This window comes from Rhineura floridana, chromosome 4 (assembly GCF_030035675.1).
Source record: "Rhineura floridana isolate rRhiFlo1 chromosome 4, rRhiFlo1.hap2, whole genome shotgun sequence".
Classification (NCBI taxonomy): domain Eukaryota; kingdom Metazoa; phylum Chordata; class Lepidosauria; order Squamata; family Rhineuridae; genus Rhineura; species Rhineura floridana.
Genome location: NC_084483.1, coordinates 9785582 through 9803574, shown reverse-complemented (window position 1 = coordinate 9803574; position 17993 = coordinate 9785582). Strand labels below are relative to the sequence as shown.

The window sequence follows — 17993 nt, the reverse complement described above, 5'->3', positions numbered from 1 at the left end:
GTTTAGTCTACTTATTAAAACGCAACACACCTTTGCAGTTCTCTCCATTCATTTTTTCCCCATTTTGAATCTAGTAACATATTCAACTTACCGTCTCTATTTGTATCCCAATCAGGATTTTCTTCTTCACTTTCTGGAGTCCTCTCCTTGGTAATTTTAATATCTTCTTTCCCCCTGTGTCTTCCCCTTGAGGACTCTTTCTACAGAGAAAAACAAAGTAGGCCAAATAAGTTAGTTGCTTTTAAAAACAGTAGTTGGAAGTAGGCACATTTAGCAGTTTTTTCCTAGTTGGTCTAGTAGAAATATTCAAACAGGGTGGGTTTTCCCCTAGTTCAGTTCCAGATATTCAAAAGGGGATGAAAAATCAAACTAATAAAATATACTCTTCCTTTTACTATGCATTGTGTGTCAAGTAAAACCTAAAATGATTACTCGAGGAAAAGGAAGGCCTAGTTCATATATGCTTAGAATTAAGGAAGCAGGCATGAGCCTTGAGGTGGCACACTCTCCCTCTGCTTCGCCCTCCTTCATGTATTAGGAAATGAAACTTAAAGCCACTGATCATGGTTTGAACAACTAGCTTCCCCTGTGCCCAAATACTGGAACTAGGGTTGCCAGGTTCAGGGCCTGAGACTGATCCTATATCTTTAGGAGAAGAAAAAGTCAGCCAAGTGCAGGTGTTCTTGCAACACTGTAATGAGAAAAACCACAAGGTGGAATTCTCCCCCCTGCACAACTTTTAAAGACACAGAAAACATCTTGGAGCCCGGGCTTGGCAACCAAGAGGTCTTTTGTATCTTTAAAAATTGTGCAGGGAGAAGGGAGAATTGCACCTTGTGGTTTTTCCCATTACAGAGTTGCAAGAACACCTGCACTTGGCTGACTTTCTCTTCTCCTAAAGATACAGGATCAGTCTCAGGCCCTGAACCTGGAAACCCTAACTGGAACTGTGGTTTGTTCAAACATAGGTTTATTCACAAATCAGGATATTAAACTATGCTTTGATTGAAATATGGTTTGAACAAACCACTATTTCTATAGTTAAACAAAATGGAAAAGTGCAGTTCAAAGCTGGAAATGGTTTAGCTATGCTTGAACTGGGCCTAATATTTAAAAGCAGCTAATATTTAAACGTATTTCAAATATTTAAAAGCAGAAGCTACTAAGAGAAAGCTATTTACAGCCCCCCAATTCTTCCATTACTCTGAACCCCCAATTATTGCCACCCCCCACCCACGTTTCTCAGCTTCAGTTAATAACTCCTAGAAAGCATAGCAGATATCTATTTTCAGGGGAAACAAACATAAGGAGTATGACCAATAAAGTCTGCAAAGACACCTAGTCCAGCTTGTATCTGTATATTATCATTTTAGGTACTACCTCCTATGGTGGGATTTCAGTAGTTGGCCCTCAAGCCAGAGTATACTATATGAAAAGGCCACTAGTCAGAAAGATGCAAATTACTGAACCAAATGTATGAAAAGGTCAGGGCTTGATTTCCAGTGGGGCTTGAGTAATAAACAGAAACACAGGCCTTAGATCAGAGCTGCTGAAAGGGATAGCCAGAATACAGCCTTAAGACTGGATTGCCACTAATTACCCAAAATACCTGTGAGCTTCATTGTATAAATCCTTTTAAAGAGGAAAAGCACAGAGAAGAGTAGCAACTGGATAGGTAGATAGCAGGGGTAGCCTGAACCACCACGATAGCCTTGCAATGAGAGGACTGGAGACAAAGAAAACTTATTACTCCACCACTAAGGCCTCCTGGGCAGACAGAAGCAGTGCAAGAAAGGGCCCAAGGAAGTTAAGAGGAGAGCTGTATACTGATTTACTCCCCTCCACATCTGTAACAACTGGAGGCTCCATCTTAGTTTTGCACACTCACCAGGTAAATTAGATTTATTTCTGAAACCTGTATTTTATTAGTTATGCATTTAATTTGCGAAGATGCTTATACTTCCAACATTTTAAAAACCATGGTGATGAACAGTATAGACTCAGCAACAAATTTACATCCATAAAACAAATACAAAGTACATCACAAATGAGTAGGTCAAATTAATACATCAGTATAGCTGGATCACCCCGCAGGGAAAGCCTGGATGAAAGTTTTAAGTAGGTGCCTTATAAGACAGGTGCAAATATATAATAAAGTCACAGCTCTAATCCTAAAAAAACATTGGCTTTAGGGGCACAAAATAGTGTCTAAACACACCAATATGACTTCCTCTGAAATAACCTTTGATTGCATAAATAAATTGCCTCAATCCTGTTGGCTGATCAGTATTGCCATGTTCACAAACATTGAAACTGCCCAGGAATAATGATTCAACAACAAAATGCTGGTAAACAATATAGAGTGAACCAGGTCAGTTTCAGTGAGAAAGTCCACACAGGAGAGGAAGAGCTATATGGGGGCAGAGGCGGAGAGGGGGAGAGGGAGGGGGAGAGGGAGGGGGGGAGAGGGGGAGAGGGAGGGGGAGAGGGAGGGGGGGAGAGGGGGAGAGGGAGGGGGAGAGGGGGAGGGGGGGAGAGGGAGGGGGAGAGGGGAGAGGGAGGAGGGGAGAGGGGGGAGGGAGGGGGGAGGGAGGGGAGAGGAGGGGGGAGGGAGGGAGGGGAGAGGAGGGGGGAGGGAGGGGGGAGAGAGGGAGGGGGGAGAGGGGAGGGGGGAGAGGGGAGAGGGGAGAGGGGGAGGGGGGAGAGGGGGAGGGGAGAGGGGAGAGGGGAGAGGGGGAGGGGGGAGAGGGGGAGGGGAGGGAGGGGGAGGGGAGGGAGGGGGAGGGAGGGAGGGAGAGAGAGAGAGGGAGAGAGAGACATTATCTGGACAAAAAATAGTCCTTAGTAGCAAGAGGCTGCTGACAAAGTGGATAGACTTAAGAGCCTTTAACTAGTTCATTTTGTGAATAATTGCTCTATGATATCAGAATTTCCATGTCCCAATATGACATCTCACACGTACTTTTACTTACTAGAATACTATGCTAGAATGTTTCAAATAGTATGGGGTAAATTTCATATCATGCTTTGACTGTTAGATGTTAGTATGTCCTATTTTCAGCCTAGTTAGTGATCAGGGTGTCTTAGTTTATATTTGAGCTCTAAGAAGGGTTTATATATGAGCTCTGATGATGTCAATACCCCCATGAGTTAGTCAGATCCAATCATTTCAATATATACAAGTAACGATATAAACAAACCACTCACACACAGAACCTGAAAATGAAGTTTTCCTTCTGAAATGGCCAGTTATTTCATCCAAAATGCAAGATTTCCCCACACTGCTTCAATTTAGAATATCTATAAATAATCCAATCGAGTGTTGTTACTTATTTCATCCATTTGTTTTTTCAAAAGCTGCTTATTGTTTTAAGTGTTGGTGTCTTGATTTATATGAATTATTATGACTTTGTCTGATAAACCTAATGGGCAGTTGGGGGACGTGCTAAAAAGAGACTTGTAGTTTGTAATGTCCTGAGTCCCTCACTAGACTTAGAAATCTGACGTTCTTGAGCCTTTTAGACATTCATAAGCACTTGAGGAAAGCATAGAGCATTTTACATAGATTCCCCTTGCTTCACTGTATTTTAGGACACTGAAAGACATTTACGTTTGGATCAATGGAAGCCTTAAGGTTGCATCTGATGAACAAGGATTTCTGCCTGAACAACAGAACTTCCTCTCTCATTCCCCCCCCCAATCTGTTCTGAGAGTTCTCCCAACACTCCAGAGCAGATTGGGGGGGGGGCTATGGAGAGAGGGGAGGGAGAAAAAGTCCTACTGCGTAGGCGGAAGTCCTTGAACTAACAGGACAACTTAGTTGTATACAACCCATTATTTGGGGGAATGAAATTAACACTTCAAAGAACTTCCTTCATTTAAAATTAATCCATGGTCTAAGAAGACAGCTTAAGAAGCCATTAAAAGGCTAGTCCCTTAGAGAATCTGATAAGGAACAGAAGGTTTACAAGCTCCATCGTAAGTAGTGCATATACTAACTAGGGATTTAACCCTACCAACCTGTAAATAAGCATCACAAGACGTAAAGATTCCAGTCTCCAGAACTCTTAAATAGATTGTGCCTGTAGAGCAGCCTTGTCTAACCAGTGTGCCTCCAGATGTTGTTGGACCACAATTCCCATCTTTCCTGACCATCGGCAATGCTGGCTGAGGCTGATGGGAGTTGTGGTCCAGCAACATCTGGTGGCCCACTATTTGGGAAAGGCTGCTGTAGAGACTGCATAGATATCAATTCCCACTTCTACTATCATGAAAGAAAAAATTAAATATGGATTTTGTTCTAGTTTATATTTAGCACAGAGTGACCTTTTGTAATTAACCTACAATGATTTCCTTCTAGTGGTAAATAGCACAGAAAATTGAAGACAGTGTTCCACTGAAAGAAACACTAATGGGTTGGACTTGTTTATATGCTGAAGCAATTTTGACTATGGTGTTAATGTCATATTAAACACACCAAGTTTTAAAATTGGACAGAAGTGAAAGTCTTATCAGGATTTTTCTTACCAATAATGTATGATACAAGCACACCTGTGGGCATTTTCCCTTTCTACACAAGATTTAAAGGTGAAGGAACCCTGTCCTCTTTTGCATCTGGTCACCCTCTAGTTTTTGTTTATCAAATAAAATTGCCACATTTAAAAAAAAATCCTTTAGGATCCTCAGAAAGGTCTTGCTGTAAATATAGTTACTTAAATATAAATGACATAGTTAAAAGCCAGGTAGTAAAATATTATCTTTAATCAGTTGCAGACCAAACTGTAAAAAATGTAATTATTATTTATATGGGGCTGGATCCACTGTTGTGCAAATGGAAATCTGCTTGTGCAGTGAGGTTTTCTCAGCCCTTCCTCCACTATAGCCCCCTGAAAAATCTCTCCTGAGGTTTGAGAGACTGCTTGGAAAAGTATTGATGTGGTGTGTGAGCGTGTATGAAAACTGGCAGAAACCGGGCAGAGGCATCTTGTGTGAGTGGAGGTCAATCCCTCAAAAAAAGAGGACCGGTTGTGCAGTGGAGAAGAGGGTCAAGAAAAATCCTGTGGTATCCATGCACTTCTGTTCCTGCATCCGCGGGCCCAATCCAAAATTAACATTGGGGAAAAAAACTTCCTCTGGCAGACTCAATGGCTTGGACTCACCCAGCAGAATTCTTTTCCCTATGAATAGCAAGTTCTCATGCCATGTCACAAACTGCTTTCTGATATGTCTAAAGGGGATGACTTTGGGTATGAGCCAGCCCACCCCTGAACAGTCTAGTCAGGGCAATTCAATATATATGAGGCTTACAAAGAACCAAATGATTGATGGTGGTTTCAGAAAGATGTATACAAACATGGCATACAGAACTAGTTGTAGATTGAGTTGCATCAATAGATCCTAAGCAGTGAATTCTAAGCATCTCTTGGGGAACTGGTGTTAAGGGCAACACTGTGCTCAGTTGTGTTCCACAAGAAGAAATTCTGCATTCCAATCTATTGAAGGTATCTACAGAAAATTTGAACACTCCATTCTTACCCTAACAGGAGAAGATTGCTCTTCTGTATTATGTTTCTGTGGTTCAGCTTCAATTTCTTGACGCTTATTCTTCATTCTTTCCCGAAGATCCCCTGTAGGCCTTTCTGGTGACCTATACAATATAAACAGAACATGTAGCTGCTTCTATATTCATTCTTTAAAAACAGTCTACAACTTTGAGTCCTGCAATTTTACCATTCAGATGTTTTTGTCAATGTGTTTCTAGTCTTAACCCAGCTCCTGCCAAGTCATATACAGAAATTATGTAGAATAATCACCTCCAACCTTAATAAATTGCCACTGAAGCTGCCCAGTTCTATGGGGCTTTGCCTAACCCTTTTAACAATAGTTAAACTTGCTTCAGGAATGACACAGATAATCAAAGTAAGCACTACGAAGATACTGGCTATTCCCATCCCTGCACTCTTAGAAAATAATACCTTACCTCAAAGGAAATAAAAAGCTTGCAGAAACGTTTCCTCATGTCTTGCACTATGTGTTAGCTATTCAGATGCATCAGACCCAATACTTGATTGGGCTGAGATGTGGATTAATTCCGCTGCATGCTGACATCTTGCATTTTGGGGTTTGCCCACCTTTTTGGACCAGTGGGCACATCTGGAATTTTGTGGAAAGTGCTGTGGCTATCAGTCACAAGATGGGTGCATAGAGGGAGGTGTGTGGCATAACTCAAAATGGCTGCCACATCTAAAAGAGCAGCAAGAGAGAGAGGACTACAAAATGGTGCAGGTGTGCCCCTTCATCAACTGTCCCATCAGCAGGGGGGGGGGAAGGCATTTACATCAGCCACTACCTACACTCACAGAGATAATCTTTTTACACCTCTTGTACGATCAGAATGGATGGGAGTTCAACCCTAGCATCCAATAAAATGTGGGCATGTTCACAGAGGAGTGCTCAATGTACAAGAGGTCAAACCAGTGCAAACAGTAACTGAGTAGAAAGAGAAAGCAGTCTCTCATGCACTGTGGACTTTTGTTGGGATACTTACTGAGACCTTTTGCAGACATCATAGGAGGTACTGGTTGGCACAAGGGCACCCCGGGCACTGTGCTGGCCATTCCTTTAGTAGTTTAATCCTCTCCCCCCCCTAGAGAACATACAGGAAATCCCTAACATTCTTCCAGCCCACCCCTGAACAATCTAGTCAGGGCAATTCAATATATACGAGGCTTACAAAGAACCAAATGATTGAATACAAGTAAATCAATGCATATTAACACTGTATATAATAAATCGTACTTGGAACCTTACCAAAATGAAGGAAAGTCCAGGTTAAAAAAAAAATCCACTGGGCTAGCATGATTCCTGCTTACTACCAGCTGGAGATACTTTTCCATGTCTAGGATATGCCAAACATTATCCAGGCATTGCTTTCTAACAATTAAATAAGCCATTTGGTAGTTATGTACAATAATCAATTTAGGAGCCATTAAGAGTGGGGTTAAGCTCCTTGTAAGAGATATATAATGCCTTTTGGATCCATCAGTGAGGAAGCACAACAGCAGGTCAACTGAAACTGGGTACCCTACAATTTGACTTATTTCATCTGCAATTGCTTTCCAAAGAACTGCAGTCACAAGGCACTAAATCCCAGCATTTCTATGAAAATTTTAACTTGCCTATACAGTGAAAGTATTTACAGCATCCAGTTCTGGGGGGTGGGGATGGTGTTGGGCATAAAAGAAAAGTGAAAGATACCAGACTAGTGAAATCTTTGGGCATGCCCGAAGTAGCTCTTTCAATCTTGGCCACAGATATTAGCATCCTTGTATTTCTTCTTCTAGGGGTAGCCAACGTGGTACTCTCCAGAAGTTGACGGCCTTAACTCACATCAACCCTGATCACTGGCTTGGTTGATGGAAGCTGGGAGTCCAACAACATCTAGAGGGCATCACATTGGCTGCTGTTCTACATTTTCCAAAGCTAAATAAAGTTCTCAGGTTCAAACTTGAGGCAACAGATGGTTCAAGTATCTCTTCGCCCTGTGCTAAAAACCCACCCCCAATTCACTTGAAGTACACACCCAATTTGAATCTATATACACAGCTATGCAAATAAAATGAAGCAAACACTACTAAATAAGTTGTTAACTTGTGATGATGAATTCCAAGACAAAAAAATTCTACATCTTGCATTTACTCTTGCCATAATCCCTTAACTAATGTTTGTAATAAAAGATTATCACTCAAATGAAGGGGGGGCATTTGTCATACTCCAAAACAAAATGAGCTTAAATATTCAAAATGTTTTTAGGATTTCCAACTGTAAGGAAACTAGGAACAGTTTTCAAAGAGTTGCCTCTCTCCATTGCAAATAAAGGACTCTTTACACATTACTCTTTCAGGTCCTCAAGTGCACACCCAAACATGTAAACTGTGAATGTGAACAAGTGTCTGAAACTACATACATAATCCAAGTACAGTACACTGCTGAGAGGCTAGGGATTGGCAGTGGCTTCCTGTTCAGTAAATACTCTGAAGCAAACCTGGAGTTGTTGCTGCGTAATACATAAAACAGTACTTCTCATCCCTTAAGGTGTATCAAAACTGATTCCTCAATGGAAAAAAAAAAACTAACTCCACACACAAAAGGTGGTCGCCAATTCAAATCTTACATTGGAAATGAATTCACCATGTGACTTTTAAGCAAGCCATTTTCTCTCATCCCCAAGGGCCATTTTACAATGCTATAGGAAGAATTACTGTGACAATGTGTTTGAGGCACTCTGAATACTTCAAATATGTTACATATTTAATGTGTTAATGCTGTTCAAATTTAGCTCAGCTTAAAACTCTGAAGAGTCAAACAGAGTCTTAAATTTTACAGAGGACAAGTACTTAATTCAGCAGAAAATTCTAGAAGCTTAGAACGTCCAACAATGTTTATGGAAACAAGCTCAATTTCCATCTTCCAAAAAAAGAGGCCTTCTGATGCTATGTCAGTAGGATTTGTTTTATAGTTTAAGTACTGAAATATGTGAATAAATCACAAGAAACATGTACCTAAAAATCTTGCTATGGAACTCAAAATTAGAATTAAAGAGCATCAGTAATTGAGCTATAAATGAAGCTCATTTGAAGCATCAAATGTTCATGATGAGAAATTCCTTACTACTTCCCCTTTATAAAAAAATACTGGTTTTTCTAGAGATTTGCAAGTTTAGGAGGTGTTGGCTTACTTAAGTGCCTTGGTTGTATGAACTGAAAGTACTTAAGAAGACCAGACTTTGCAATCTCCTAAAATAGAACAAGTTATTCTTATATAAAATTTACTCTCTTTAAAAAGTACTTGTTCATCCAACAAAGAGAACCCTTACACAACTGCCTTACAGCTGGTACGAAACCTGCAATTTTGGGGAAAAATATGAAAATGAGGATTGTACCCTTAGTAAAATTGAACACAAGCAACCTACAATGAATGAATGAATGAATGAATACAAGATGATACAGCCCAACCACCTCCTACATAGACAATGTTCACTGCTTTTAGAGAACTTTCTGCATATTTTATACACTTGGAGAATTGTACTGCTTTAGTCTTAGGGAAACAGTACTTGATAACTAGAAAACACTTTCTTCAGATTTTTATACTTAAACAGATTCCTATCCTGCAGTTACCGAGGGTATTTCAAAATACACAGTAGACCCATCAATTTGTTATTTCCAAAAAGAAAAGGAAATCTGTGCCTGAAGTAATTCTCTTCAGGAAACTGATGCACATCACTTAGGACTTTCTGTTGAATGACTGGGTGAAAATAGAGTAAGACTAAGTTGTCAAGTTACTTACATACAGCCTAATGCCACACACAAAAAGCCATCTATAATCACCAAGAATGTCTTAAGGTAACAGTATCCAGTTTTCAATATTTTTGATGATTTCTTTGTTTATGGTTTATTCCAGTTGTTCATACCAGTTCTGGCCACAATTCTAAGCACTTGGAGGCAAATTTTCTTGAAATGAGTGGAACTTCATTCCAAGTAAACATAAATACTATTTGATTTAATAAAACATATATAATTTTCAATAAGCAGAATTGTTCCTCAATTGTTCAATATCTGAAGAACAGCAACATTCCCTAAATATAGTAATGGACATGTTCCTTTACATCTACTCCCCTTCCTTTGCATGTATGCAGAGAACACAATCATAGAATTCCAGTTCTGTGCTTGCTTCCTCTCTCTAACTTGACAAAACACAGTACTTCGGTATATTATGCTTCCATTCTATAATGCAAACAGAGAGGAGAATTCATGCAGGAGATGGGAGCCTGCAACTCTGCTCTTGAACTCTCAACCACTAATAAGAGATCATCAATATTAGATCTGCACTTGGTGTCCTTTCATGTCTACAGAAAGCACAGAAATAATTTCAAGGACCCCCCCCCGGTCTAGCATATATACTTGTAAAAGAAATGTATGAGTAACTATATATATATATATATATATATATATAGAACTACTTGTGGAAACACATCCTATTTAAAAAAAAAAAAACCTGGAAAATACAGGTGTTGAGTTTAGATTATATTTAAAAGAAATTCCAGTTTTATGTAACTGTAACGTCAGATCCACAACAACATGTTACTTAGATAAAAATTTAGCACCCTACGCAACCCTGCTTCCACTACTTCCTGCCTTCCACTTTGTAGCTCTCACTTTCTTCTCCACCCCCCGTTCGTCAGTTGTCCTGCCTCTCCACCCCCCGTCCATCAGTTGTCCTGCCGTTCGCTCCACCATCCTTGCCACCTCTGCTCCTATCACCTCTCCTGCTTCCTCCACTCAACTGCCTCTGCTCATTCCTTCTCCAATGATTAGCTCTTCCCCCTTCATTCCTCATTGTCTTTCCACTGTCCCTCCTGCTTTCTTCTGTTCTACGCTCCTCTCCTGTCATTTCACTGGGTTGCGCATGCGTTTGCAGTTAATTGCACTGTGCCCCTCCCTTTCAATTCATATGACTCCACACATCCACTGCCCCCTAAGGCTTTGTAAAATATTGCCAGCTTCAGGATTCACCTGAGCATTCACGGATCCTCCTCTTGTTGCTTGGTGGACCCATTTAGGCTACAAGGCAGATGGCATGTCATGACTGAACTGAGCATTAGGAGTATATCACCGATATAAAGTCATTATGTGTGATCTGAGACTAGTAAGTGAATTTACATGAAGACATATACTATGCAGTGAGCAAGTAATCGTTCACCTGCATTCTCCTTTCATCGCTGGTGTTCTCAGTCTATAATACCAGTAAAGCAGTTGTTTGCTGGTTGAATACATCCTAATATCTTAGTGCAGAATCAACAAAAACATATTCAAAAAGCAGAAGGTCTTAAATTGCAATTCCATGCTCAAGTGGGTGTCAGAAATGGCAATCATAAACTTGTACTTCACACATCACGGCTGTCCTTCAAGTTGTGTGCCTCTTTTAAAGTAATGAAAGCATCATGAGACACATATGGCACTTCTTGGCAATAGTTGACAGTGTAATCCTATACATGTCTATTCAAATGCAAGTCCTACTGAGTTCAAAAGGGCTTACTTCTACATAATCGTGCATAAGATTATAGCCTAAGTCTACTGTGAAAGATCCTGAGCTACACAAGTCTCAATCTTAACTGCAAATTAAATCCATATGCTAGATACTCAATCTGTTTTCGTTTAAGAAAATGCTACATAAAGGACTGTAGCTCTTCATAAGTTACAAATCAAAACCATCTCACTTAAAACAAGACTTTTAATTTTGTTTTCTGGTGGTAGAGACACAGTTATGAAAGCACAGTTTTGCAGAAAGCTGTGCTACGTTGCGAAACTACAGTAAGTCGTTTTATTGTCCAGCTAATCATAATGACTGTGGTGAAGTCATAGGCTTAGGCCCTTAGTGTTGAGCAAAACAGAAGCTGCAGTAATATTATACAACAATCAATTTATTAATAGTTTTCCGTTCCCATTTGACCTGAGGTAAAATTGTTCAAGCAAAAATTAATATGCAACAAGAACATTTTATTATGCTGAAGTTACACTCAAAAGGCAGGGCATACCCACACTTCCAAATTAATTGTATTTTTAATAAAGCCATATTACTGCATTGTAAGTTTTAATTAACTACAAGAAAACAGCTTTTGCAAGTATGTGAATATAAAGCTGAGTTCTTCATTTACCTTCTGTAACTGCTGCTAAAGCCTTTACCTCGTGGTGAAGGGCCATGAACGAATCTACATGTGTTCCCATAGAAGCAGTTGCCAGTCTTCAGCCAGCTACGGCACTGTGTCTAAGAGACAGACATTACTGGGTGAATTTCAAACTAAGTTTGGAAGTACTGTTTGTGTGAAAATTCACAAAACAAATAATACCACATATTATTCCCATCCAACAGTAACTTCATGAAAATCAATAGTCTCAGATCTGATAGTGCTCCTTTGTGGGAGTTTGGATTACCATAAGACATTTCAAAATGTATTTTCATGAACTACACTGTCTCTACACATCTCACCGCCAACTAAGTGCCAAAGCTGCACTTTACCTTGATACCTAATGCAGATTAAAACATTTCTTTTCTCCAGGTCCTTAAATGGGTTTCAGCATTTTAACAAACTCAGCGTCTTTTAGCAGCCAGTATTTTAACACTGTTTGTTGGTATTGTTTAATCTGATAGGACTTTCTGCATATGTGTTTTACCTCTTTGTTTAAAGAGGAGATTCTGCTGTTACGCTGTTGACTTGTGCAGCTGAGTCCTTATACTTTGCATTGTTTTGTTGTATCCTGTTTATCTGTTCTAAATTTGAAATTGCCTAAAGGCTTTTTTGTATAAGCGACTCATAAATTTAATGTGTACCATCTTAGATGTGAAGCGTGCATATAAGTAATTTCTTACGTGTCCCCCTTTTCCCCCCGATCACCAATTATGTATTTTAAAAAGAGCAAGTACAATTCATCCATGCACACATCACATTCCACAGGTTATAGATACATTTTGCACAAAAAAGCAAAAATTGGCCTTAAATGTTTATAGCACTTAACGGAACTGAGAAATGGAGATGCAAATTAATTGTCATCTTGTCACACTCCAAGGAAGGGACATCAACTCCCTAAAGATTATCCCACATAATCCAGACCAGAGTGTGCCAGAGGTCAGAGTAAGAAATAAATTGCATTACATCAAGGGAACCTTTAGAAGAGCTATGTCTAAATGATTGCAGCCATGATGCCAAGTTGCACTATACAGGATAAGACAATAACAACAGTACCTTAACAAGTCCCTAGCCAATCTGACATAAGGAAAATGTCTTCACTATTCCATATATGGATATCATATAATGAATTCTAAAGTTATCTACAGACTCTCCTCAGGAAAAAAAAAGATTGTAGGCCAGTTTGGATATAGCATTCCTGTCTTTAAAAAATCATAATTTATTAAGCTGGGGAAAGCATTCACACGTGCTCCTCCTCTCCCATCACATGACAGCTTCAGATTTTGCAACCAGGATTGATTCTGGTTTAAGATTCTAATTTTAGTAAACTGACATTAAACCCACGTTCCTAGTTTGGATGTAATGAGGACCTGTAGTTCAGTTTAATGAAGATAGCTGCACTGAAGCGGACACGTGAAAGGAGGAGCATGTGGGCGTAACGCTCAATTCCAGCTTCCTGAACCATGTTTAAAAAATCAGCAGTGTTACTTCTAAAAAGGTCCTCTAAGTCCATTCCACCCAGCCTCTTCAATCTAATTGTGGCAGGCTCTAATGCTCTGACCACAGTAGTCCACAAGGGATCAGACTGCAATAAGAAAGCCGTCATACTACTAAACTCCCACAACTGAAGGTAGTGAAAAACAATTCCCTCTCATGTGACAGGAGGTGCTACATAAAGAACAAGTAATACTTTTCAACTCACCTCTGCGGTACTTCCAGTGCTGGGTCCGAGTCTTTCAAATACACTGGGTCTTCTGGATGTGCTATCAGATATGGTCTTGGTATTTTCCACTGTGACCTTCCTTCTAATTTTTGACATTTTGTACTACTTCAACCAAAAAAAAAAAAAAAAAAAAAGCAACACTGTAAAATTCTCAAGTTGAGTTATGGCAACTGAACTCAATAGAAAAAAAAATTGGGTATTCATCTGCAGAAATCAAAGTAACAAATACTGGATTGAATGGATTCAAGATGGATGCTTTTGATTTATTCCATACTATTTAAGGCCAGAAAGACCAGGACCCATGTTTATGCTGTGCTTTGGTTTCCCTATTCATCCTCGGCTACCATCTCAAATAGTATCAGGTCTATAAGGCACCTGAAGCAGATCTCAAACTCTGTACTTTTTTTCAAGAGAAATTATATCTGTCTGTAGCAGCAACCAAAAGAACTGCTGAGATTTTATACATAGAAAAGTTCATGCCAAACGGATCTAGATTTGTCTTCAAAATGTGGCAGTAGTTTTTCTGAATCTGTAAACAATAGCATAAAAATCAGTACCAGTGTTGTTGGTGATATAATTACTGTGGTGCAATGTGCTCTCTTTCAGAAATAAGTGTTTCTTTTAGTTGCATGATCCATTACTAGCAAGAGTCGGGGGGGGGAGCATTGGGACAGATGTCAGATCCTAGCCAAAAACACAAATGTGAAACCTGTATGTGCTCACACCTATCCCATAAGCGCTATTAAGCAGCTAGCTGTGACAGTAATGCAACTAAGACCCATTCCAAGATGAGTTGTGCTTTAGATACCTACAATTCAAGCTGAGTGGCATTTGTTGTTTTCAGGATATGGACATTAATGGCTGTTTCTAAGCCTCCATTAAAAGCACATCATATGTCTCAAAAGTTTGCATTGGAACATAAGGAACTGCCTGATACCGAGTCAGACCACTGGTCCACCTAGCTCAGGATTGTCTACGCTGACTGGATATGGCTCTCTGCGGTTGCAGGCATGAGACTATCCCAGCCCTACCTGGAGATGCCAGAGATTGAACCTGGGGCTTCCTGCATGCAAAGTAGGTGCTCTACCACTGAGCTATGGCCCTTTCCCAATTTTCTGCAAGTACTTTAGGTTATCACCGAGCCATCTCATTCTGCATTCTAGTTTATATTATTGGTTTTTCCAGAGAAAAAGCTTTTATTTTATATCCTTAATACTGAACGTGCAAATCTGGCATATAACCAACACATCTGTTCAACAGATAGGCAATGACAGCCCAGGGAAGAGGATGGCAAAGTAGAAACGAGAATTCATTAAGAAAATAGCATAACCAATATTTAACAATAAATTAAAACAATCCCTTTTTCGGGAGGGAAGGTGGGCAGAGCATAACATTTCAGGCCCAAGATAGCACTTCCCAGAAAGGCTTCAAATTAACTCATCCAATATTTTCTCAAAGGTAAGGGACATCTGCTTTGAATGATGTTTGTCCTCCATGCATACAATATTTTTTTGTGAAATCACATCAGATGAATGTAGTACTGTATGACGGGTATTGGTATCTGTGATTCAGTCACTGCGTATAATTCCATACCAATATCAGCACTGCAAATATTAAATTGGTCTCTCACAAGCCAACTCTCCCATTTGCCTCCCCCAAGTGTCTCTAGCTATCCTACCCTGCCACCTTCCTTCACAATTAAAATTCCTTCTTCAACCAATGAAACACAAGCAAACTTGTTTACAGTTCATGATAGTGAGATTGACCAACCACTAGTCCCGGTTAGGGCAATACATTAAACCAAACTTGGGCTTAGCTGGACATAGCAGCAAAAAGGACCAGGGAAGAGCAAAGCACCTGTGAGCTCATGCAGTCTTGCAAAGCCAAGGTTTGGCTTAGTGTTGTGTGTACCACGCCGCTTTATTAATTTTGACAGGCAGTTAGAGCCTATATAACAATATTTCATAGCAGGGTGGTCACTGGTGGTTCGCTTCAGATGCTGTTGGCTTACAATACCCACCATCCCAGATTATTTATTTATTTATTATTTGATTTATATCCCACCCTTCCTCCCAGCAGGAGGAGATATTGGCTATGCTAGCTGGGGCTGATGGCAGCTGTAATCCAACCACATCTGGACACTGGCTATCCCCTCATTCATAGGAGATTATATAATGTATAGTAGAGAGTCACCCTTTAGGACAGCAGGTTAGAGTTTCAGATATTTTCTGGGCCTATGATTATATAGGCACTAAATGAACACGAAACATACTGTATAAGAAGACTGTTATCCACTTCTGCTGCAGTATTAAAAGTCAACTTTATTTTTTTTAAGTTGAAAAATGTGAAAGGAAGACAAGCTTTGTTGCTAAGGTAGTTCATAATTTCAGAACTTACGCATGTTGTACCATTTAGTACAACAGAAATTGCTATGGATAAGAGCACATGTAAAGTATGTATGGCTTGGCCGCAAGTAAAGAAGCCAGACTGGATATTTTAAGATACAGGAAGGTGATCTGTACCAAGTGGTACCAGTTTCATCCATGTAACCTATGGCATGATGAATGGTCTCTGTTGCTTCTTTTTGGAGGGATATGAAATAAGGATTAGTACCAGTCGGATTAGACAGTCTGGAATTATGCTTGCAGTTCCCCAACAGATACAGCTTGTTTCATCCATGTGTTGTTATGTACCTTCAAGACGATTACAACTCATGGCGACCCTGTGAATCAGCAACCTCCAAGAGCATCTGTCATGAACCACCCCGTTCAGATCTTGTAAGTTCAGGTCTGTGGCTTCCTTTATGGAATCAGTCCATCTCTTGTTTGGCCTTCCTCTTTTTCTACTCCCTTCTGTTTTTCCCAGCATTATTGTATTTTCTAGTGAATCAGGTCTTCTAATTATGTGTCCACAGTATGATAACCTCAGTTTCATCATTTTAGCTTCTAGTGACAGTTCTGGTTTAATTTGTTCTAACACCCAATTATTTGTCTTTTTCGCAGTCCATGTGCCTTATGACAATTATTGGCCCTGGAGGGGCTTTGTTTTCTAATCACCCCCTAAAAACACCCTAGCAGTTGTTCGTAAGGTTGGGAGTTTTTTAAATGCCCCAACTTCTGCAAGATGTCTAGATAGCCAAAACCTTTTGTACCTTCTGGCATGCGCTTTGACAGTGGCTTTCAGGCAACATCAGAAAGAAACAGTTCACATGTACGAAACGGCAAATACCGTATTTAGTTTTATTTATCCCATCCTTTCAGTTAGCTTTAAAGGAATAGAATTTGAGATATGGCTGTGAGTCCGAGCAGTAGAATGGAGACAGGAGCTGCTCTCAAGGGGAAAGTGTCACGCTGGATGGCTTACTAGTGCCTATGTATTTGCTGTCAACAGATTCCTATCCTGCAGTTACCGAGGGTATTTCAAAATACACAGTAGACCCATCAATTTGTTATTTCCAAAAAGAAAAGGAAATCTGTGCCTGAAGTAATTCTCTTCAGGAAACTGATGCACATCACTTAGGACTTTCTGTTGAATGACTGGGTGAAAATAGAGTAAGACTAAGTTGTCAAGTTACTTACATACAGCCTAATGCCACACAAAAAAGCCATCTATAATCACCAAGAATGTCTTAAGGTAACAGGTAATAACAGAACTCTCCCGCAAGCGTGGTCATGCTGACGTTCTATTACCCTAGCCAACCAAATGAGGTAACTAGTACGGCAGAAGCATGCCATAATAATTAAATACTTTTCTGGAGGACGTACAATGAGATGAGTGGAGTTAACACTTGAAGAATTTGATAGACTGAGTTGTTGACTTGTTTCTGACAGGAGATGCATCAACTCTTACTGCTGGTTCTGTCCTATTCTGGGTATTTCTCTAACTCTTCTCACTAGTTTCATTCCACTCTGATGTCTTGACATGATACACCATTTACCTTTGTGATGTTTTAAAACGGCTGATTGAGCTAGTGATACCAAGCTTAAAAGCATGGAGAGAAAGACTTAAATCAATTGCAATTCTTCATCACTATGGTACAGTTTGCATATCATGGAAAATTATAGTTAATGGTTTACTGTTAATGTACTGGATCTCACCCACATTATTCGTCCCTGCTAGCATATGGGAGAAACAAACCACAAGAACCGTACAAGTCGCGGGGGAAAAGGCTCATGCACATTTCATTTTAATAAACTAAGAAATGATTATCCAAATCAGGCTACTGCATAATTTTTTATACATTTTCTTGTTCCCCTTGATAGTGCAGGGTTCAAACTGGGTTCATACATGCAATATAGGCTTGTGCTCTGAACACGTACCAGATTTTATTCAAGTCAATGTTCAAAAGAGTTACTGTGTTACAAAGTTAACCCAAAAGTTCCCACTTGGTAATGAACCCACTTTTAATTGCCTGTGCTCCAGCTCCTCCTCCTCCTCAATGAAAGAGGGAGAATAAGCCCTTGGAGAGGGACTTAAATGGAAAAGGAATTAGATAAAAAAATTCATTAGAGTCTGGGTGGGGAGTCA

At 39.8% G+C, this 17993-nt stretch overlaps 1 protein-coding gene across 5 annotated transcripts in view; it reads right to left on the bottom strand.

Annotated features, from left to right (window-relative positions):
- ZC3H13 (zinc finger CCCH-type containing 13) overlaps nt 1-17993 on the bottom strand; it is a 67666-nt gene that overhangs the window by 32899 nt on the left and 16774 nt on the right. The window contains exons 2-5 of one of the 5 annotated variants that reach the window (XM_061622416.1): nt 13446-13571; nt 11714-11823; nt 5536-5647; nt 92-200 (exon numbers count right to left, since the gene is read on the bottom strand). In XM_061622416.1, coding sequence (XP_061478400.1) covers nt 92-200; nt 5536-5647; nt 11714-11823; nt 13446-13562 — 448 coding nt within the window. In that variant the 5' untranslated portion in view covers nt 13563-13571. Of the gene's footprint in view, nt 1-91; nt 201-3207; nt 3301-5535; nt 5648-11713; nt 11826-13445; nt 13572-17993 lie in introns of those variants that run through there. The other 4 variants (XM_061622417.1, XM_061622418.1, XM_061622419.1 and 1 more) reach the window with 4 other exon arrangements.